General features: G+C 30.7%; 1 protein-coding gene across 1 annotated transcript; it reads left to right on the plus strand.

Moving 5' to 3' along the window:
- On the plus strand, positions 5,449–8,992 carry LOC109327526 (bidirectional sugar transporter SWEET1-like). The gene is made up of 6 exons (XM_019560702.1): positions 5,449–5,674; positions 5,774–5,810; positions 6,800–6,895; positions 7,418–7,697; positions 8,370–8,489; positions 8,594–8,992. The coding sequence occupies exons 1-6, from the start codon at positions 5,641–5,643 to the stop codon at positions 8,768–8,770; spliced, it is 744 nt and encodes a 247-aa protein (XP_019416247.1). The 5' UTR covers positions 5,449–5,640; the 3' UTR covers positions 8,771–8,992.

Below are 25,717 nucleotides of genomic sequence, written 5' to 3' on the forward strand. Positions count from 1 at the left end.
ATCATATAGAATATGAATTGAAAACATTAATAAGTAAAGTATACACATGATGTGTGGATAGGATGATTTATAGGGTTATTTGGGAGTAATAATTAATAAATATGTTTCTAATCATATACTTAGGTAAAATTTTACACTAAGTAAGCAGAGAGGGTAGTAGAAACTGCGGAAAGCACTTTGTTTTGGAAAATATCTCTGCAATGGGGTTGGTGCTATGAATAAAGAATCTTGTTGTTATCTATCTATATATCTATAACTTCCACAATGGTGTAATTTCTATTTCGTATTTTGCCCTTCACATTATTTAATTTTTACAAAAAGACTATATAATCATAAATAAACATCACCAACACATTAATTAATTATATCTTTCACATTAAAATGAACATTGTCATAAAAATTATAACAAATACATTCTAATTCTAAAAATAAAATATATAAAAATTGAATACGTATTACTATATAATATTGACCGGCAGACACAAAGTCTCGTCAGCAAAGGTTGGGATGTGAACATTTTGGAAATGAATCATCCAAAAACAAATTCTTTATTTGCGTTTTGCGAGTAAGAATAAAAATGTTATTATAATATGAATTTAAAATTTATACATTAACAATGTAAAAAAATTTATATTATAATTTCATCATTCATCATTAATTTATATTACTTTTGTTTAAGAGTAAATGGTGATTAATAAATCAATGGTGAATGATTTGTTGATCAATATATACATATTAAATCATTATAATGTAGTTAAAAGGCAAAAGTATCATAACTTATCATTTTTACCTTTATTTCTATGCAATGCCTTTTCCTGAAGACTTCACCGAAATATAATCATCTTCTACCCTCCTATTGACTTGTATTTCCGTAGTTTTCGTGTTGATTAAGTGTATGTGAGCCATTTATTAACCTATCTATCTCTAAAATTAGAATAAAAATTTGTTTATTGTCCGAAATTCAATCGCGTCTATGATATCTCAATTAAATTTTTAAACATCTATTATTTTACTATTTTTATTTATCATTGGACAGAAAATCTTTTTTGTTCCTAAAATTGAAACTAAATGCAATAGAGAAGTATTTATGTTGTCCCACTCCATGTATTATTACTTTTAATTGGTTGGAAAAAAATATTGAAGTTAAAATTACTATTATTAATTATTTTTTTAACCAATCATTATTCTTTTCTCATGAAGTGAGATAATAGTAGTAGATATGGACTCATGCAATAGTAACACAGTCTACCATCCTTTTCCTTATTTCTTGGTTGTTCACTCATAGTTCTACTCACTTTTTTAAAATAAGTTTTCAAAATTAAAACAATTGGTCAGAAGCTAGATTTAGATATTTATTTAAAAAATGTTTCAAAATATGATACTATTTTTTATGTGGTCTATAAATTTTGTAACTATTATCAATTAATCATATATAATTATATATGTGACTTTAAGATAGTCAGAAGAGAGCTCACACGTCCTTTTATTACTAGCAAGCTGGTCTCTCCTAAACCAATTCGAGGAGGAATCAGGTAAGAAAGTCACATTGTATTAATATTAAAGTCAATAAATAATAGAACATGCCTGCCTTTGCATTAAACTGAAATTCCAAACTCAGTGGTCTGATTTATCCACTAAAGAATTCATGAAACTCAAATAAGAAATAACAGAACATGTTTGCCTTTATATTCAATTGAAATTCCACACCGTCACTGTCTCTTCGCTTCTGATTTATCCACAAGAATTCGTCAAATTCGGTGTGTCTGCCTTGGGGAAATCGGTTCGTTTTATTCAAGTAGGAAATCGGATATTGGATATGACGGAAATAGTTTATAAATTGATCAAACTATTATCTTAATATTTTGGTTTAAGATAATAGATTATATCCTGTAAAATATGTGAGACATTTTGGTGGTGGCATATATTAAGATAATAGTCCATGAAATTATTAGTTTAATATTTTTGTTAATTATTATTTTATGTTTTAAATTTTATTTTTACTAGTGTGTCGACAGTCCGTCAAACCACATTGTCTAATATTAAGTATTCAATTTTTATATATTTCATTTTAGAGAATTAGAAAATATTTTTTGTGTTGAATGTATTTTATATTGTAATAAAAAATTATTTTATATTTATTATAATGTTTAATTTAAGATGAGAGTAATAATTAATACATTGGTGACAACTAAAGATTATATAGATTTTTGTAAAAATAAATGATATTGTTAGCAAAATATGAGAGTGGAATGATAGTTATATCATATTTTGCAAAGTACAAAATGATATTGTTTGTAATATTTATACATTGATATTATAAAGATTTATACATAATTATATCATCTATCATTTATTATATTACTTTTATTTTAGAATCAATAATGATAAAATATAAATAGTGTATGATAACATTACAGTGTAAAAATATTTTACACATACATCCTTTTCTGAATGATATTTGAGTTGTGACATAAATTCATCAATAGATCTATAGTTTTTTCTTATACTATAGTCCCCATAACTTATTTATTTAATATTGACATGTTTGTTTACTCAAGGTTTTTAGGTTTGTTTTTGAGTTATGAGGGAAATAGAATGAGAGAGATCAAAAGGCCATGAAGAGGAGGAAAAGAAAGAAAAATGAAGGAAATTTTCTATATTATTTGGAAGTATAAAATTTAGATGAAGGAGAGTAAACTAATGATATGTAAAAATATTTTTTTATTTTTCTTTTAAAAATATAATTAAGAATGAGAAATGGACAATAATATATAATTATATAATATTACTAAAAATATTTAATTATTTTCATATTTTATCTCAAAAAAAGTACAATTTGAATTTTTTTTTAAAATAGACACATGAAAAATTTTGGAGGTTTGAGAAACTCTTCAATACATTTGATTCTCCTTCATTCAACTCTCAAACAAGGAAAAGACTTTCCAAAACCATTCATTCTCTTTCCCTCCAAAACCTAGCTCTCACACAAAACCTTATTAAGAAGTTGTACACATACATCTATGTACATTTCATTGGAACTACCATTTTTGCTTTACCTCATCTGAGTATGAATATGACACACAATATAGCATATGCATGATTCACTTGGGTTGGGACGATAACATGCTGTATATATCTTTATTTTAAACTTATCTTTCCTATTATTAATAACTACTTTAAACTTTTAAATATTACTTTCATTTTCTATATTAATATATTATTAATTTGCCACACATTTTATTATTTCTATCTTTTCTTTCTCGACCTAAGTAAAAACACAATCACATAAAAAACATCTATAATAATTATTAAAGGTACAAAATGAGAAACTCAGATAAGTTTTATGTATATCATATCAACTAACATATATTATATTCTAAATTTTTACTTTGTATTGAGTTTATATATTGGATTATATATCAGATAAAATAAAAATATGAGTGACCAATAATGAGTGTCAGTCGACACGCTAGTATTTATGAGGGAAAAAAAAAGGTTCTCCACATGATAAAAAGTACTATACAGTATTTATACTATACTCAAAAGTAGAAACTACCTTGCACCAGTTTCCTCTTCCCAAATAAACCCCATGAACTTTTTACTCTCTTAAAATCTTTAATAGAACATTATCAATTTTGTAAGGATTTTGGATTTTATATTCTCACATAATCAAATAAAAAAAATTCATATATGGATAGAATTTCGCTAAAACTATTTTTCTCAACTAAAACACGGATTACTAAAAGGACCTAATTTTTATCTATGATAAGAAGAAAGGAAAAATGTTTTGTGATATGATGTACTAAAATTTAGTTGTTGCTAACTTGACCCATTAACACATATAATTTTCATTATTCTTTATATGCCAAGAGAAATATATAAAATATATATCAATTCTATTTTTTAGAAGTCATATCGATCATAAATATTAGAACACTTATTTTATATTTGACCATTTATTTTATATCGAGTTAAATAAACATATAATTTCATATTGTAGAAGTTATAAACTTCTAACCCACTCTCCCATATCATCTTACGTTGTTGTCATTTCAAAAGCAACAAAACATTGGTTTAATCACTTTGGTTCTCTCTACACCAAGGGAGATTTCTCTTTCCAATTGTGCTGAATTAAGAAGAAAAGAAAATAAGAATTACAAGGTTCAACTTCAAGCTATGGCTGTTTTGCATTTGGTGTTTGGCATATTTGGTATGTTAACTGTTAACCTTCCTTTTTAGCTTTAGATGATGAAATAGTTTCAAGACTTATTTTCATATTTTATCTCAAAAAAAGTACAATTTGAATTTTTTTTTAAAATAGACACATGAAAAATTTTGGAGGTTTGAGAAACTCTTCAATACATTTGATTCTCCTTCATTCAACTCTCAAACAAGGAAAAGACTTTCCAAAACCATTCATTCTCTTTCCCTCCAAAACCTAGCTCTCACACAAAACCTTATTAAGAAGTTGTACACATACATCTATGTACATTTCATTGGAACTACCATTTTTGCTTTACCTCATCTGAGTATGAATATGACACACAATATAGCATATGCATGATTCACTTGGGTTGGGACGATAACATGCTGTATATATCTTTATTTTAAACTTATCTTTCCTATTATTAATAACTACTTTAAACTTTTAAATATTACTTTCATTTTCTATATTAATATATTATTAATTTGCCACACATTTTATTATTTCTATCTTTTCTTTCTCGACCTAAGTAAAAACACAATCACATAAAAAACATCTATAATAATTATTAAAGGTACAAAATGAGAAACTCAGATAAGTTTTATGTATATCATATCAACTAACATATATTATATTCTAAATTTTTACTTTGTATTGAGTTTATATATTGGATTATATATCAGATAAAATAAAAATATGAGTGACCAATAATGAGTGTCAGTCGACACGCTAGTATTTATGAGGGAAAAAAAAAGGTTCTCCACATGATAAAAAGTACTATACAGTATTTATACTATACTCAAAAGTAGAAACTACCTTGCACCAGTTTCCTCTTCCCAAATAAACCCCATGAACTTTTTACTCTCTTAAAATCTTTAATAGAACATTATCAATTTTGTAAGGATTTTGGATTTTATATTCTCACATAATCAAATAAAAAAAATTCATATATGGATAGAATTTCGCTAAAACTATTTTTCTCAACTAAAACACGGATTACTAAAAGGACCTAATTTTTATCTATGATAAGAAGAAAGGAAAAATGTTTTGTGATATGATGTACTAAAATTTAGTTGTTGCTAACTTGACCCATTAACACATATAATTTTCATTATTCTTTATATGCCAAGAGAAATATATAAAATATATATCAATTCTATTTTTTAGAAGTCATATCGATCATAAATATTAGAACACTTATTTTATATTTGACCATTTATTTTATATCGAGTTAAATAAACATATAATTTCATATTGTAGAAGTTATAAACTTCTAACCCACTCTCCCATATCATCTTACGTTGTTGTCATTTCAAAAGCAACAAAACATTGGTTTAATCACTTTGGTTCTCTCTACACCAAGGGAGATTTCTCTTTCCAATTGTGCTGAATTAAGAAGAAAAGAAAATAAGAATTACAAGGTTCAACTTCAAGCTATGGCTGTTTTGCATTTGGTGTTTGGCATATTTGGTATGTTAACTGTTAACCTTCCTTTTTAGCTTTAGATGATGAAATAGTTTCAAGACTTGTATTTCCTCTGTTTTTCATTGTTCATCTTTGTTGGTGCAGGCAATGCTTTGGCTCTATTCCTGTTCTTGGCTCCAGCGTATGAATCACATAACAACCTCTTTCATTGTCTATTATTTTTCCCTCTCAAATTGCTATGGTTTCTTTCCTGATTGGGGATGGATCTTCTCCCTTACAGGGACAGGGGATAACTTATTTTTTTTAATTTTTATTGTGGGTCAAAGAAAATATAATACTTAAGAAATTTGGATCTTCTCTTATTCTTGGTGAAAATGACAAATTTTTTATATGAATACCCTCCATGCTAGGTGATTACTTATTTTGAAAACCAACTTCTCACACATTTTAACTTATTCTTCGATTGTTTTAGATGCGTATAAAGATGAAAGATATAAAATACGAGATAGATACAGTTTAATTTGCTGCGAGAGAAGTTGTTAAAATAAGATAATCCAAATTTTTATTTAAGATAGTGTTTGACATGACTAACATGTAATTCTTGGGGTTGCTTGCAACTTAAGATTGTAAAGCTACTCAATAAAAGACAAGTTAAAAAAAACTTATAGTTTAAAAAAGGAGTTTGTAATTTTAGAAAACTAACTTTCTAAACGACACTTAAGTAATTTTTGAGCTTTCAATAACTCATCTATTTTTCCTCATAATTTTTCATCAAATGACATTATTTATGCTAAGCAAAATATTACATGTATTTGTTGACAAGAAAGGTTAGTTATATCAAATAGGTCTAATTTATCTACAATATCAAAGCTTTCGAGACAATTTGATAGATATAAACTAATTTTGTGTGACAAATCCTAAGTTAAAAAAATGCTGTGAGGAAAATTTACATGTGAAAAGATTTGTTTTTTTTCTTGGAATAGTCATAGCTCACAATTATCCAGTCACAAAAAGGTTTGAGTTTTCCATTCTTTGTTTCACGGTAGTCTTGACACTAAATATGGTTTTCCAAACTCAGCATTTCAATCAATTCTGCAAAGATTTCTACAAAATCTAACACGTGAAATAGTAAAAGCTTGAGTGAAAATGGTAACAATTTTGGCTTTGTAGGATAACATTCAAGAGGATTATAGCCAACAAATCCACAGAGAAGTTTTCGGGTATTCCATACATCATGACACTTCTCAATTGTCTCCTTTCTGCTTGGTATACTTCTTCTTTTCTTTCTTGCTTTATGTCCTCTTTCTCTAAAATCTTCTGTCAAATCAAGTGTACTCTTTTATATGATTGCAGACTTTGGGTCCCTTCCCTTTTTTGTGGTGTAATTTCAATTTTCATGTACACTCATAATATTTTACTTGGTGACAATTTATTAATATCTTATTTACCACATTGTTAGCAGTTAATAATTGATATTATTTTACTAGTACTTGTTACTTTAATAGAGTAAAGTTTTCTAGTCATAAATTCTAAATGTTTAAAGCATGGTACGGCTAATTTTCTTCTTCTATATTGCTGCTAAACTTTGACATAGAAAACTATAGAAGCCCCCGAGATTTTAAATTGTGATCCGAAATCTATATCCTGGCTGCAATATCGCCATAAATGTGATTCAATTACAACCACAACCATGACCGTAATCGTAATTTTAAATATGTTTGGAGTTGAAGTATTGTTTTTTTTGTGTTTAAAGTGGTTTCTGATTTTGAGTGTTTTAACCATCCATAGGTATGGTTTGCCTTTTGTGTCTTCGGACAACATACCAGTATCAACTATCAATGGAGTTGGAACAGTGATTGAAACCATATACATTTTGATCTTCATCATATTTGCACCTAAGAAACAGAAGGCTAAAATTATTGGCCTCTTCACCTCTGTACTTGCAGTGTTCTCTATTGTTGTTTTCGTGTCCCTCTTTGCACTGCATGACAATTCCAGGAAGGTCTTCTGCGGCTTCGCCTCTGCCATATGTTCCATAATCATGTATGGTTCGCCACTCTCAATTATGGTAAGCTAAGTTTCCATCAAGTTAAATCATTGTGATCTTTTGCTGGATGTACGAATTGAGATTTGACTGACTAGGATCCTTGTGCATTGAGCCATCTTTATTTGAGATTTTCTACAAGTCCTTCTTTAATTTGTATACTAAAGTTTTTACAGTAGTTAATAATGAGTGAATTATTGATTAGCAAACTGTATAAATTGGTGTTAGAGAGTAAGAATTAGGACACTTTCCTGATTAGTAAGAACAATATATCGTCTTGCTAAAGTGACAAAGACATATTTATTGAAATGTAATGAGTGACCCACATAACTAATCATGATGGATCCTTATACCAAAAGGATGCGTTTTTATCTCCAATAGGACCATATTCTCTTCTTTCAAACTAGGAAATGGTCCATATCCAAAAAAAACTAACAACTCTTTTCTGTTTTTGAAAATAAGCTATTACTCAGTTTTTCTTGCACCTAGTTAAATAATTGATGGGCCCAAAACATTTTCATTTTCAAAATATTTATTGGTACTGCTTTTAGGTTGTCATTAAGGCTTAATTGTTGTTTTATTTTTAAGGAAGGTGCGCATGTAAAACCGTCCAAGAAACCATGCTATATGTTTCAAATTGGCAACACTAAAAAAATACTATGGTTGTATATACTATGGATTTGAAACTATGTGCAGAGACTAGTGATCAGAACAAAGAGTGTGGAGTTCATGCCCTTCTACTTGTCCCTTTCTGTGTTTCTATGTGGCACTTCATGGTTCATCTTTGGTCTACTAGGCCGTGACCCATTTTTAGCTGTAAGCACAATCCTCATTTTTGAAATTTTAATTGAATTTAGTCTAATTGATTTTTTTTTCTGTATTAAAAGTGAAATACAATAGACATGGTGATTTTTTTCTAGGTACCTAATGGTGTTGGTTCTGCTTTGGGGGCAATACAACTAATATTATATTTCATATACCGTGACAACAAAGGTGCACCAAAGAAACAAACCCCAACAGAGGAGGAAACCATGGAAATGGGCCACACAAAATACAATGAAGAGAAGCTATCAAATGCAAATGGAATTAGAAAATGACATTTCTAACTTGGGACTAGTTTTGGCTCAAAATAAAGATTAAAAGCCAACTATTAATCGTATTTGTTATTTGTTTGCTACATAATTTGCTACTAAAAGCAAGCACATCTTATTTTGGACTGGTCGTATTTTAGTATTCAAGGGGTTTTGTGAAACTTCTATGATACTTTGCTTTTATAATGCAAAGTACTTATATTTCATGTTATAAAAAAGTAACTGGTTGCATTGGTAATGTTATGTTTTTAATTACATCTTGCAATAAAGTAGGCAGATTTAGCTAATAGTTCTAAAAGAACCAAACATTTTTGTGGGAATTTCATTAGCTCCTTACCTAGTTGGGTAGTTGAGGATTGGACTCTCTTATACAGAATTATGAGGAAGAATATTTTTTATTTTTTATTAAAAAAAATTAAAATCATGTTAAAATATTTTTTCATCACGTATCACAATTCTTATCTAATATTAAATTCTTGATTATTGGAAAGGATTCACATGCATAATTGAGATAGATACGAAGTTTTCCATTTCAGAAACTTTCTTATCACTGTGAAAACTCAAGTTGATAAAAAATACATAAAATTAATCACACTATATATGTCAGATAAAATTTACTACTTAAAATAAACTTCTTATAATATAGGTTTTTGTATGATAAATGAATGTTTGTTTGCATGCTTGATAGAAAGACAACTAAAATTAAGTATTGCGTCAAATCCCTCTCATCACCATTACATGTTATTTATTTTTTTTATCAGCAATAATATTCATTAATGATAAAAAAGTAAAAAAATTAGAAAAATAAGTGATATTTCTATCCATAAATTGTTTAAACATTAAACTTAAGAAACCAACTAGAAGGGCTTGACAACCATTCCACAAAAGCTAATCTGAAGCTAGAAAAACATGCATTGAGAATGTTCCAAGAATACACAAAAATTAAATTCATTACTTCATCTATGTAGTTCATACTATTTTCAAATAATATTTTGTTCCTAACCAAATAAATATTTTTTACAATGATGAACCAAAGTGATATCCATTGTTTCTTACACCTTTTATCCATCCTCAACATATTTATTATAGTTTGTTACTATAATAAATATGAATATAATTTATTGAAAATAGGCTTTCATAACAGTCACCTTTGTATTATTTGGGTCACATAAATTTATTCAAATCCCGATCATTCTATAAAGATAAAAAAAATATTTAAATAAATAATTATTAGATATATAAATTAAAATATTTTGTTTTTAGAAGTTTTTGACATTTGAAATATTTATTTCTTATACAAAAACGGAAGCTCAGGCCTCAATTTATTCTTATAGTAGGCAAGAGACAAATGTATTCATAATTTTACAGTTAAGTGGTCTATGCTATTTTTTATTACTTATGACCAGTTGGATGCATTTTACATAAACTTAATACAGCTAAATATTAATTACTTTCATGCAAGTTGAATGAATAATTTTAAAAGTTAGACATATTTACTATTTTATATATTAATGCTAATGATAGTATGATACTCTAATAATTTAAATCAAATAATTCACTAAATTTATAATATTAACATTGTTTTTCATTTTCAATTATTAATAATCCCTTAAAAAATACTGAGAGATAATATAAATAAATATTTTCAATAAAACAATACTATTTAACCCCTAAAAGTACTAATATTAAATTAAAATATACATTCGCCACATTTTACTACATTTCCACAATTAAGATACTTTATATCTTACTATCATTAAATTAAATTTATTATTGATATAATATTGTGCAAAACTAATTTTTTTTGTTTTTACATATTTTAAAAATCTTATTAATACATTAAAATTATTAAATAAATTTATAATATTATTTAATCTCTACAATTCCATTTATACTATTATTACATATGTAAGTATACTATTCATGGTCATATTCAAACTATTAATGGTACTATAATTAAATTTAATGATAAATATTCTATTTCAGCAACTCTAATAAAAAATTGTCAATATTTCATATTATTTGTCTCTTTGCAAAAATAAATACTGTTCCTAATTAATTACTTACATTTTTAAAAGTTCAAGGTGCTATTAATAGTTAACTTTCTTTTTTTACTAATATTTTTTATTTCTATTTTTTACATAGTTATCATGAAATTAGATAATAATACTTTTACTTTTCAAATAATTGATAAGTTTAATTATTATTTTCCAACAAAAACTTACTACTAGATTAAAAGAAAAAAATGTTGAAAACACATCACCTTAATGTTATTATTTTTATTCATCGAAATCTAATAAATAAATTAAATTAACAGTGAAGGGAATAATTAACGAAATGAAATAATGTTGGTTAGTGGAAAGATGAATAATAGAAAAAGAATATAAAAATACATTTATGTTTATATATATATATATATATATATAATTTATTATATTGATTTGTGTTTACATCTTAAGATAGGAACTAAAGATCATAAGGGATATATGATCGGAGGATTGCAATTCTTTGCAATGAGATTGGCATATTTTAATTTAACATTAACAAAAGAGTACTTATCCATTTGGCTTATGTTTTCAGTTGACACTAACTTATTCCCTAATAAACTTAAATTATTATATTGATTTTTAACTTTTAAAATGTAGACTTATATTAGTTCATTTGTTATCTCTTGTCCGTTAATATCATTAGAATCGCAGATGTGTCAAGTTAACGACACACATAGCGATTCAATGTTGGAAAACTTTGACAACTCAATGAAACAACCTTGTTTTGATTTTTTTTTTTAAATTAAGACACAAACAAGATCGTTTTATATTATCTTGTCCCCCTCACCAGCTCCTAAAAAACATATTTTGGTCCCTCAAAATTTCCATAAGTATCATATTATTTAAAAATTTGAAACCGAAATGAAGTTATTTTATGTCAGATCTGTTAGAAATTCATAATTTATAATTAAGGTGGATATCATATATTTAATGCAATTATATCGACCATTTATTTTGGGTTACTAAATAAGTGATCTAATTACTGATAACATCTAAGACTTCTAAAACTGATAACGAATATGGGCTTAATGAGTGGATAACCATTAATCCATAAGGAACAGTTATGGTCCCCAAGACATCAAATCACAAATAGTTTTCACCTCTCCCCATTAGAGAAAAAACGAAGGTCCCAAAATCAATTAAGGATTTGGTTGAAGAAGACCATCATACCAAAACTCTCTCAAAAGGTATATCAAATGAGTAGATTAGAGAACATGAATTCAGATATGACATTGTATCATTGTTATATATATATATATATATATATATGTGAGAATTATGATATTCAAGATCATAGGATTGATATTTCATCAATCATAAGGAAATATCTAATAAGGGGTATAAGAGCGAAGGTTCTGAATGTTATGGTTCTTCATTAAAGATGTTTTTCCCCAATTATTTTATGACCCCTAATTTTTAAATTTTGGGATTTTTATGTTTCCGCTATTGGTTATGAATATTGGGTATTTATGAATAATGATGATAACTTTTATCCACTTCCGCTTATTTGGATAATGAGTAATTTGTGTTATGAATGCATGCAAGTAGGGTTGGCAATCAATCAAACCAACTCAGTATTCGTTCGAAAATTGATTCGTTATTTAGCTCGATAAACTTGGCTCATGAACCAAATAAGCTGGACTTGAGCTGAAAATTAAGCTTGTTAAATAAACGAGCCGAACTTGAGTTGGATATAGTTCTACTCGTTTAGTTCATGAATTGACTCGATATATATATATATATATATTTTAAAACTAACTTTTAAGTTTATTATGACCCATATATTATTTTTTATATTTATTTGTATTATATAAACAAGATTATATTTATATATCAAACTGTTTTGAAGTATTTTAACTTAATTAATTATTTGAGTTGTCCAAATGAACCATTCGAACTGAACCGAATAGTTCGCGAACTTTAATCGAGCCGAACTCGAGCTAAAATAATAACTCATATCGAACTCGAGTCGAGTTTCAACCCGAACCAATACTTATCGAGCTGAACCGAGCTGAGCTCTAGTTCGACTTGGTTCGGCTCGTTTCCAGTCCTACATGCAACATGGGTTGAAGTATATATTCATATATGTATATTATATCACTACGTCAAATATCGTAATAAACAGCGACCATTAAACAACGGAATTTTGATCGACACTATTGAAAATGAGGCGGAAGAACATCAACAACGCATAATAAAACAGATGCTATCAATTTGAGTAACTTCAATAGCGCATTCTTGACAATGCATTGTTGAACATCAGTAACGTTAGCGGTGACTTGAATGATTTATTTTTAACAGAACATTTGATAGAAAGCATTGTTGATGGGTATATATCTAACATCGCATATTTAAGGAAGCGTTGTTGAAGATTATATAGTAATCGTGCTTGCTTAATTACGCGCTGTTGATTTTTTACGACTTTTTAAGCGTTAGAGAAATTAATGGTGGAGTAGTAATGCGTCTCGTCGTTTGTTAAAATATTAATGGTTGAGTGGTTATGCGTTTCTTGGTTGTTGAAATATTAATGGTTGAGTGGTTATACGTCTTTTTGTTTGTTGAAATATTAATGGTTGCTCATCTATAAATATTGTGGTTCACTCAATGTTCTAATTCATCATTTAGCTTAGAGCCTAAGAGTATGTGTTTCTATAATAGTATGTTCATGAAGATAGGAGGAAGAAAACATAAAGTAGTAAAAAAAAGAGCAATACTTCAAAGAGTGGAAAAGAGAAAAAACAGCTAGATTTGTATAGAGGAGTCGAGGAAAAAATTGTATTTCTGTTTCAGAATCATGTCAATGAGGTTTTTAACAAGTTTTGATTTTAGAAGGAATGTGGCTATTATACAAGATTTGCATGAGATGAAACAATTGAAAGTAAATAAAAGGAAAAGATGAATGAATTATTTAGTTCATTGAGCTCTTTCACTTTTTATTTATCTCTTTCAATTACTTTCCTTCATCATCTACACTAGTTCCTAAAGTTTATTGATTTCTCTCATTCGATTTTCATGGGAAAATGACCCAGATTTTAAAAGGAAATCAATGAACTACTGTACAAGATTTGTGTAGAGGAGTAGAGGAAAAAATTGTGGACAAAATTATTTCATCTTCTACCAAATCATTTAGTTAATAATATTTGCATGTACCAAATCATTTAGTTCATTATAATGTATTTTGCCTATCTGAATGAATAATAAAACAATTATTTTGGATGTTAATTTCTATGTTTTGTTAATTATTTGGATGGTTATTCATTTTAATATTTTTGTATTGTTCCTTATAAATAAACACAGTAAAAATTTATCAATACTTAATAAATATAAAAACAAATTAACAAAACGTAGTGTTTAATATTTTATCAAGTTTCGTACTAATAAACACAATTATATAGTAATAATCTACTTCATGACAACTTCATGTTAATTTAAGTAAATTCATGTTGTTTAAATATTTTCTAGTTATGTAAAATGTTAATTTAACAGCGCATAAATACGAATACACTGTTAATTTGGAAATGAGTTCAATTTAACAGCGCATAATTACGTCTGCACTGTCAATTAGATTCTATTCAACAACACATAATTCAGATAGCGATGTTGAAGATGACATAATAAACGCGCTTGTTTAATTATACGTTGTTGATGTTTTACGATTTTTTAAGCGTCTGAGAAATTAATGGTGGAGTAGTAATGCGTCTCGTCGTTTGTTGAAATATTAATGGTTGAGTGGTTATGCATTTCTTGGTTGTTGAAATATTAATGGTTGAGCGGTTATGCTTTTCTTGATTGTTGAAATATTAATGGTTGAGTGGTTATGCGTCTCTGCGTTTGTTGAAATATTAATGATTGCTCATCTATAAATATTGTGGTTCACTCAATGTATTAATTTATCAGTAAGCTAAGATCCTAAGAGTATATGTTTATATAAGAGTATGTTCATGAAGATATGAGGAAGAAAACACAAAGTAGTAAAAAAATGGCAATACTTCAAAGAGTAAAAAAAACCCAGATTTGTATAGAGGAGTCGAGGAAAAAATTATGTTTTTGTTTCAGAATCATGTCTAGGAGGTCTTTAACAACTTTTGATTTTGCAAAATGACCCAGATTTCAAAAGGAATGTGGTTGTCATACAAGACTTGCGTGAGATGATGAAAATTTAGTTGATTGGTCTCTTTCAATTATCTTCCTTCATCATCTGCAGCAATTCCTAAAAGTTCATTTATTTCCTTCATTTGATTTTCAAGACAAAAGGACCGAGATTTTAAAAGGAAATTAATGAACTGTTGTACAAGATTTGTGTAGAGGAGTCGAAGAAAAAATTATGGATATAATAAGTTTATTTCTTCTTCTAAGAAATCATTTAGTTCATTATATTCGCATGTGCCAAATTATTTAGTTCATTATAATGTATTTTGTTTCCCTGAATGAATAATAAAACAATTATTTTGGATGTTAATTTCTTTTTTTTTTTAATTATTTGGAGAGTTATTCTCTTTAATATTTTTGCGTTGATCCTTATTAATAAACAAAATAAACAAATTATCAATACTTAATAAATACAAAAACAAATTAACAAAATATAATGTTTAATATTTTATCAAGTTTCGTATTAATAAACACAATTATGTACAAAAACAAATTAACAAAATATAATGTTTAATATTTCATGGCAACTTCATTTTAATTTAAGTAAAATTCATGTTGTATAAGTATTTCCAGTTATGTAAAATTTTAATTTAATAGCGCATATCTACGAATACGCTGTTAATTTGAAAATGAGTTCAGTTTAACAGCGCATAATTACGATTGTGCTGTCAATTAGATTCTATTCAACAACGCATAATTCATATAGCATTGTCAATTAGATTCTAATCAACAACGCCACATCTAGGTAGCGAGGTTGATGTGTTAATAAAAATAAGTAGTAAACAACTGGATACGCAACGACAGCGCAATCATTAATATGCGATGTTGAAGATGTCAATGCAACAACGCTACCGTAAATATGCGTTGTTGAAGAGGTCAATACAATAGCGTTATCGTTAATATACGTTGTTAAATGGTTACAACAGTTTAAATATCCAAAATATGAGTCTTTTTCTCTATGCTCTCAAATTTACTCGAAAAGAAATCCTTACACTCTCAGCAAACCCCCATACTCTCAACAAACCCTCATACTCTCATATACTGAAAAAACTTCATCAATGACTTCCCAAAGTGGCGATCATGTATCTCACAGTGGTGACGAAGTTTCACCAACTCCACAAGACCAACAAATCGTTGTTCAAAACTAACCTCCACAATGAGGAAGTTCAAGAAGCGGCAAGACGTGTTGTAAGTGCACATATTTTTTAATTATACTTAATTTCCATACTTTATTTATCAAAATGAGATTAATTAACATTATGTTTTTTCTTGATTTGCCAGATTGCCCTAAAAGAAAAGGAGGCAAACCTAGATAGTCGTGTAATACTTGACAAGGTACTAGGACTGCATATCTACCCTGGTCGTATCCGAGGTGCAGGATTTGGGGTTAGCCAGCGGGCATTTGTACCCCATCCAAAGCGTATAGCCAAAGCCCAAATGAGTCAGGTTCAAAATCAACTAGATGACCTCATGCAACGGTTCAACGAATTTGAGCAATCAATGAATGCGAAGGAAGCTGAGTGGCAACAACTAGCTAGTAATGCTGCCACTGTTCATTCAACTGTCATTGAGAGTTGCACTACACCTGCACCTTACAATATTCCCATTCTGATTCCCATTCCTGAGGTAATTTTGTTAACTTATTTTAATTTAGTTGTTAACTAATTATATATTTTAACTTACATATAGGGAATCAGTTCTTGCAAACTTTTCCTGGATACCCCAATTAGCCGAGTAGTGGGTTTTTGGAAAGTGCACAAGTTGGCCGATGCTATGCTGCATAGTGCACGTATCCCACGCCATCATGTGAAGGTCTCGATTGACATTGCAATCGATGATAATGCGTTGCTGCCAATTCCTCTCGATGAGGATATCTTCACAATTGGAAGGATTATAGGCACTTTTGTGGCTTGGCCAGTAGACCTTGTTCAAGTAATTCCTCCTAAGGTATGATTTTTATTGAATATTTCAGGAAAATTTACATTCCACCCCCAGTAACACCCAAAAGTCTAAGCTCGATAATCCATATGTTTTAATGAATATTTTAGGAAAATGAACTTTCCACCCCTAGTAGCACCCAAAAGTCTAAGCCATCTTCGGGGGATGTGAGCTCAAAGCCATCTACTAGGGATGTGAGCTCCAAGAAGGCTACCAACTATTGTACTCAACTGATGGAGCATGTACAGAAGATGGAAGATGATTTGATAATTATATCAATTCCCAAGGAAGTCTACAGGGATAATGTTGATGAATACGTTGACATGACTGAAGTCCAGGATGTATATAAACATGATTGTATAGGTGCAATTGTTGTATGTATATATATGAGGTAAATTATGTGTTCTTAACTTCTCACTTATGCATGGTTGTGTGTTATAATTAACTAACATTTGTGTTATATATATTAGGTACTTGAATGAAAATTTTATTAAGGTAAATAAGAAAAAGGTTATGTTCATATCTCCACACCTTACCGCTTTGATGTCGCACAAAAAAAATGAGATTGGAGAAAAAACAGAACGAATTACAGATAATCTCATCCATTATAAAGAATATGCAGATTTATTCCTTGCACCTTTTAATACCGGGTGAGCATTTTGTAATTGTCTTTTATATTTCTTTCTTTAGCATGTTTGTTGTGCTTAACATTTCCTAACTATGTACATATGTTTTGTTAGGCAACAATGGGTTTTGGTTGCCATCAATATCATGTGTTTTGTTAGGCAACATTGGGTTTTGGTTGCCATCAATAGGGTTAATGAAGAAATATACTACTTTGACTCATTGGCACGTGGTGATATGAACAACTACACCACTATGAAAGATATATTTTCTAAGTAAGTGGACTACTCATTTAAATTTTTAGTTACACTTTTACTTTCCTAGTTGTTTATTAATTAAGTACATTTTCTATTGTTTAGTGTGGTGAAAGTTTACAAATTGAATAATCGTGGTAGAAACAAGTTCCCAAATCCCAAAAAAATCAAGTGGACTCGTATAAAGGTATTGACACAAATCATCTCAAACAATTATATGTGTAATGGCCAACTAATGTTATGCTTATATGTTTACTTCATTTTAATTGTAGACCCCTTGCCAAACAAACCAGGTAGATTGCGGCTATTACGTGCTGAAATTCATGAAGGAAATCATTAAGAAGTGGCCAACTAAAGAAATCAAGTTTGTTGGCGAATCATATACGGATGACCAAGTTAACCACATTAGAGAACAATGGTCAAAGTTTGTACTTAGTTTAGTAGATTAGTTTTGCACAGATTGTTGCTTAGGGAATTCAATTAATGTTCAATGTAATGTATATGACCTGATCTATGTAATGTATGTTTATGTAAACAATGTAATTAATGTTCAATATATAAATTCAGTTGAAATTCAGTTGTGTTAATATAGTTGTCATTTGGTGTTTCTGTATGCATTCATTTTGTTGTTATATTATGTTTCTGTACGCATCAAGATATTTTCTGTTGTGTGCGTAACTTTGTAGAATTAGGAATAATGGTCTTCGACAGTGCTTTTGTATTATTGCGCTGTTGTTATATCCATACAACAATATTTTTTTAACTGCGCTGTTAATTACTTTGAATTCAACAGTGCATTCTAAAAAAAGCGTTGTTGCTTTCGTTGAATATAACATCGCATGAACAGAAAAGCATTGTTGAATATTTATCTCTTATTCATTCTCTTTCAGATATACAATAACGCATGAGGTAAGAAGCGTTGGCGATATGATCAAAACTATTTCCTCTGCAATTAATTTCTTAACACAATGCTTAATCGATTAATTGCTGGAATATTATTTATTGTCATTATTAATTATTCTATATATTTAATTAATTGTCATTAATCAAATGTCATAACGTAATTACTAATTTGAGTTTCCTTAAAAAAATGAATTAGTAAAAAAATTATTATATCTTCCACAGCGTTTCCTCAAGATTGCGATGTGGAACACTTACCTTCATATTTGAATGGGGAGTTTTTCGACAACGTTTCCTTTAGGTTGCAATGTTGATTAGGTATCATTGAGAGCGACGTCTTCATTATGTGTTGTTGAAGATATTATCAGACCTTAAAAAATTAAAATGTTCCCCATTCACCCACATTCATCAATAATCCCAACACTCATTTACTCAGCAGTGAAACGCATTTACTCTCAAAATCGACCTCAAAAATCATTCAACCTCAAAATCATTCACTCATTCAACACGAAAATCATTCAACACCGATTTCGAAAATCCTTCACTCGTTTAACCTCAAAATCATCATTCACGCATTCAACATCGAATTGAAAGTGAGTTTTTCTTATAGTTATTTGTCTTTTTAATTACATTATATTTAACTTGTATTGAGTTATAAATATTTTCCTTATAAATGAGTGAAAGTGATTTCACTCATTTAGCTTGTATTGAGTTAGGGTTTCCGACTCATTTAGCTTACATTATGAGTTAGGGTTTCGATCATAATAATGCATTTGCTATGCTTGGTGAGCTTAACTCCAAGCCTTAGAGATTTATGCTCATTATATTTTATTGTTAATAGAAAATGAATGAGTGTCAATCGATTGACGAAGGAGTGTGAAGAATGAGTGAAATCATTTGTTAGGTTTGCAATTGAGAATGCTGAAAACCCTAATAGAATTGAATGTCATTTCTTTAGATGTTGTTACTCAAACCGAATGGCTCCAAATGAGTTAAAAGGTCATTTAGTATGTCATGGTATTGATCAAAGTTACACATGTTGGACAAGATATGGTGAGGTGAGAGACGTTATGGATTGTGATAATGAGATGCATATGAAAGACAACTACACTAATGCATATGAAGACGATCATTTCGAGGAAATGGCAAACGTTGTCGAATAGGATCTTCAGGATTGCCCTAGGATGTTTCAAGGGTTGATAAGTAATGTTGAGAAACCATTATATGATGGTTGTACTAAATTCATAAGATTGGCAGTGGTGTCAAGTTTGTATAAGTTGAAATATGTTAATGGATGGACCGATAAGAGTTTCATCGACTTGCTTGCACTTCTGAAGGATATGTTGCCAGAAGATAATGTGCTCCCTTCTCAAACCTATAAAGCAAAACAAATGTTACTCTTATATGCATGGACTACACTAGGATACATGCTTGTGAAAATGATTGCATCTTATTTTTTAATGAGTATGTTTCATTAAAGTTTTTTCCTAAATGTAATGCATCAAGATATAAGAAGGAAGACTCAGTTCCCAAAATGTTGTATGGTATTTTTGCATCAAATCAAGATTCAAGCTTATGTTTATCAATGCCAAAGATGAAAAGAAGTTGACATGGCATGATGAAGAAAGAATTAAAGATGGCAAGCTTCAGCATCCTGCAGATTCTCCTCAATGGAGAAAAATTGATCACGACTATCCTAGTTTTGATCAAGAATCAAGAAATCTACACCTTGCATTGTCAACGGATGGAATTAACCCACATAGTGTTCAAAGTTGCTCCCACAGTACATGGCCAGTGATGTTGGTGATATACAACCTACCCCATTCTCTATGCATGAAGCACAAATATGTGATGTTATCTATGTTAATTTATGGACTTAAACAACCAGGAAATGACATAGACATATATTTGGCTCCATTAATTGAAGACTTGAAGCAAATGTGAGAGACATGCATAAATGTATATGATGTGTATAGGGAAGAAAGCTTCAACTTGAGGGCTTTGTTGTTCGGCACAATTAGTACAAAAAGACTATATGTGAAGACATTTTGCATATGGTAATCTGTCTGGATATAGTACAAAAAGACATTTTGCATGTCATATATGTGAAGACAATACTCATTCAATGAGGTTGGAACACTATAAGAAAAATGTCTTCCTTAGCCATCGTAGATTTTTGCCTTCAGATGATCACTATCGACAATGGAGAAAAACATTTGATGGAAACAATGAAGAAGGTTGTGCTCCTTTGCCGTTGACAGGTGACCAATTATTTCAAAAGCTAAAGGGTTTGAATACTAAATTTGGTAAACTTTTTGCAAAAGAAATTGTCACAAATGGTTGGAAGAAAAGGCCAATCTTCTTTGAATTGCCATATTGGAGTTCATTATATGTAAGATATTTCCTCGAAGTTATGCATATTGAAAAAATGTGTTTGAAAGTCTCCTTGGTATCTTACTCAATGTCATTGGTAAGACCAAAGATGGCTTGAATGTAAAGTTGGATTTGGTTAGTATGGGAATATAAAGGAATTGGGGCCGATAATGAAGGAAAAATGTACATTTCTACCTCCAACAACTTATACTTTGTCGAGGAAGCAGAAAATGGAATTTTCTAAATTTATTCATAATGTTAAAGTTCCAGAAGGGTACTCTTCCAACATTTTGAACCTCGTATCAATGAAAAACCTCAAGTTAAAAGGACTTAAGTCTCATGATTGTCATGTACTTATGGAGCATTTCTTGCCTACTGGAATACGTTCAATTCTACCTAAAAAAGTTCGAGGAACCATAACGAGGTTATGCTTCTTCTTCAAGGCAATTTGTAGCAAAGTGATTGACCCTGAGAAATTACTTGAATTGCAAATACAAATTATTTTGACTTTGTGTGAGCTTGAAATGTGTTTTCCACCTTCTTTTTTTGACATAATGGTTCATTTAAGCATTCATCTTGTTCAAGAGACACAACTATGTGGCCATTCCTATATGAGATGGATGTACCCTTTGAGCGTTATATGAAGACATTAAAAGGGTATGTGAAGAACCGATCAAGACCAGAGGGTTGTATTGTCGAGCGATATGCTATTGAAGAAGCTCTTGATTTTTGGACCGGATACCTTACCAATGGTGATTTCATGGACATTCCAAAGCCTCGATATGCAAAAAAAAAAACATTTGGTGAAGGTATTAATGGGAATGAAATATTGACTATAACAAGAACGGAATTGGAGCAAACGCGCTTATATGTTTTACATAATGCCGACGAGGTTGAGCCATATATTGAAACACACAAGGAGGTGCTAAGGAAGTTTTATCCAAGTAAGAATGAAAATTGGATTTCCAAAGAGCATAATCGGTGTTTCATAAAGTGGCTAAAAAATCACATTGATGAGGAGTTGAATATAAATGTACATTCAGTTTCTGAAAGATTGAAATGGTTAGCCAATGGTCCAAGCCTTCATGTCTTATCCTACACTGGTTACCTGATTAATGGGTTCATATTTTATACGATAAAACAAGATGATCAAAGTAAAATGTAAAATAGTGGTGTCACTCTTGTTGCTCGAACTTTACACATGTCAAATGCAAAAGATAGAAACCCAATATATGTGAACATGTCATACTTTGTAGTGATTGAACGCATATGGGAATTGGAATACACAATGTTTAGGATGCTAGTTTTTTATTGTATGTGGGTTAATAACAACAATGACTTCTGAGTTGATGAGTTAGGGTTCATGCAAATGAATCTTAATAAGCCAAGATATAAAGATTAGCCATTTATTCTAACATCACAAGCTCAATAAGTATTCTATGTTAGTGACCCAACTGATATGAAATGGTCCATTGTTCTTTTTTCGGTTACCAAGAATATGAAGATATTGATGAATATGATCCTTTTTTGGAACATATCAGTCGCGTGAGGATGGACCAACTACGGATGATGATTTATATACAAGAGATGATCACGATAAAAGGGCTTTGGGTAAATCAATATGCTCCTCTAGAGAATGATGACCCTAAAAGACAAAAACAATCAAAGAAAATGAAAAAAATGGATGCAAGTAGCCTTTGTATAATTTTGATTGTTTGTAATTTGTATAATATTGTTTCTTTGCAATTTGTGTAATTTTTTTATTTGTAATTATGTACTCTATCAAAACATAATTGACATGATATTCATTGTTTGTATTTTGTATTGTATTGATGTTTAATAAAACAAACTTATGGCCTGTATTAATGTGTATGTGCTGTTCAGAATGTTTGTTCTGCTAATAAATGTATATGCATATATTAATTTATACAAATCAATAGCGAATTCTAGGGGAAGCTCTGACATGCGCTGTTGTAAAGGATAACTACAACAACACTTTTTATAGAAAACGTTGTGGTACATTATCAATACAACATCGCTATGCATGTGCTGCACAGTTGTATTAAGGTGTTGTTTGAGAAAATTTATGAATAATACAACAATGCTTTTATGTTATTGTGTTGTTAAATATAGGAACTTCAACATCGCAGGAAGAAGCACTGTTAATGAGACATATAAAATGCGTTGTTTATTTAAGACTATATGACAACACTTTATGGACGATGTGTTGTTGTATTGATCCACTATATGACAGCGCTTTGTGGATGATGTGTTGTTGCATTGATCCACTATATGACAACGCTTTGTGGATGTTGCGTTGTCATATTGATGCACTATATGACAACGCTTTTTATGTGGTGCGCTGTGGTACATAATCAATACAATAGCATTTGTGAAGCGTTGTTAATGATGACCATATACTACTGCGGTCAAACAGAAAGCGCCAGAAAGCATTGTTATACATCTAAATTAAGCGCGGTTGAACGACAAATCTGACGTAGTGTATGTGCACTAATGTCTTACTCTTGGACATTGACGTTTGCCACTTTACAATTTTGCGATTTGTTAAAGTATATGTATAAGATATATATGGGTTAAGACGTATTTTTATTTCATATATATTGTTTTTTTGAATAGAATACCTCATAATGCTTCTTTTTATTTTCCTTGATTATAGAAGTGAATGAGCACTTCTATATATAACAAGTTAGTTGCTTCAAGAGCAAGCAACTAACTATTAACAACTTTTGGAGCCAAAAAAAAAACTCATAACAACCTATAGCAAAAAACTTCTAAGAAGCATCTAGAATCCAAAGGAACAATAAAAGCCTATGAGAAATGCTCAATGAGAAAAAGGGCTCAGCCCAAAGGAGATGTGTGCGCCATGGCTCGGTCAGAGCTGGTGCGCCATGGCCAACCAGAATTGGTGCGCCCATGATGCACTCAGGCCAGCAAACACGGTCAGTGCGCCTGAGGCATGGCGCCTGGGCATTCATGCGCCTCGGTCATGATGCACCTGAGGCATGGCGCCTGGGCATTCATGCGCCTCGGTCATGATGCGCCTAGATTCAGAAGACACGGTCAGGGCGCCTCGGTCAGAAAGCTGAAGGTGCGCCTCAGGCTGATGCACATTGGGCGATGCACTGTGTTGGTTGAGCTTCTCATTTCTTCGGTCATGGATCATAATTCCTCGGTCAACCTTGGTTTTTCCTCGGTCATGTGGTGCTATTGGTCGGTGGATTTTGAGTTTGGCTCTATGAATTTTGACTTTGGCTTGGTTAAGTTGCGTGGGAGTTTCAGCTTGATGAGGTGCACTTGTTGGTGACTTTAATACCCCCCCGCAAGCTGGAGCGTACATATTAAGTACCCCAAGCTTGGAGAGTAGGTAGCAGAATGGTGTAGGATCCAGAGCTTTAGTCAATATATCAGCAACCTGTTCAAAAGTGGAAATAGGTAGAAGGTGAAACAGTTTTGATTGAAGTCGTTCCCTAACCACATGACAATCAATGTCAATGTGCTTAGTTCTTTCATGAAAAACAGAATTGGCAGCTATATATCTAGCAGAGTCATTATCACAGTATAACAAAGCAGGTTTAATATGATTTATATGAAAAGCATCAATGAGATATGTCAACCACTGGATTTCACAAGCAGCAGAGGCTAAGGCACGATACTCAGCCTCGGAGGAGGATCTTGCCACAGTGTTTTGTTTCTTTGATTTCCAAGAAACAAGGGAATCACCTAAGAAAGCACAGCACCCACTGATAGATTTTCTAGAGTCAATACAGGCTGCCCAGTCAGAGTCACTAAAGACCTTAAATTGCATAGTTGATGTGGTAGGGTAGATGAGGCCTTGGCCAGGATGACCCTTGATGTACCTTAGCACTCTGCATAGTGCTTTGTGGTGCATATCAGTGGGGGAGGCCATGAATTGGCTAAGTTGTTGGACAGCAAAGCTAATATCGGGTCTGGTGTTTGTTAGGTAGAGGAGCCTTCCTACAAGTCTTCTATAGAGGACAGGATCACTAAAAGCAGGGGAATCATTTTGGCATAGCTTGGTTGTTTTAACAGTTGGGGTAGGTACGGGTTTGCAATTGATGAACCCTGTGTCAGCAAGTATGTCAAGGGCATACTTCCTTTGGCAAATGCTGATGCCTTGCTTAGATCTCATGATCTCAAGGCCAAGGAAGTATTTCAAGGCACCAAGGTCCTTGATTCTGAACTGCCCGTGCAAGCAGCTCCTTACATGGTCAATTTCACATTTATTGTTTCCAGCTAGGATAAAGTCATCCACATAAACCAGCAGAGCTGTGAATTCATGCTGTTTGGTTTTGGTAAACAGGGAGTGGTCATGTTGGGATTGCGTGTATCCTAAGCTTTGGAGGCATTCAGATAGTTTTTGATACCATTGTCTCCCTGCTTGCTTCAAGCCANCACCAAGGTCCTTGATTCTGAACTGCTCGTGCAAGCAGCTCCTTACATGGTCAATTTCACATTTATTGTTTCCAGCTAGGATAAGGTCATCCACATAAACCAGCAAAGCTGTGAATTCATGCTGTTTGGCTTTGGTGAACATGGAGTGGTCATGTTGGGATTGTGTGTATCCTAAGCTTTGGAGGCATTCAGATAGTTTTTGATACCATTGTCTCCCTGCTTGCTTCAAGCCA

Source organism: Lupinus angustifolius, chromosome LG15, assembly GCF_001865875.1.
Source record: "Lupinus angustifolius cultivar Tanjil chromosome LG15, LupAngTanjil_v1.0, whole genome shotgun sequence".
Classification (NCBI taxonomy): domain Eukaryota; kingdom Viridiplantae; phylum Streptophyta; class Magnoliopsida; order Fabales; family Fabaceae; genus Lupinus; species Lupinus angustifolius.

What these genes read in the sequence shown, in the direction of transcription:
- LOC109327526 (XM_019560702.1), top strand. Translation starts at nt 5,641, where the DNA reads ATGGCTGTTTTGCATTTGGTGTTTGGCATATTTG. An exon ending in TTTGGTGTTTGGCATATTTG is followed by an intron (nt 5,675 to 5,773) that starts GTATGTTAACTG and finishes TTGTTGGTGCAG; the next exon opens with GCAATGCTTTGGCTCTATTC. An exon ending in AATTGTCTCCTTTCTGCTTG is followed by an intron (nt 6,896 to 7,417) that starts GTATACTTCTTC and finishes AACCATCCATAG; the next exon opens with GTATGGTTTGCCTTTTGTGT.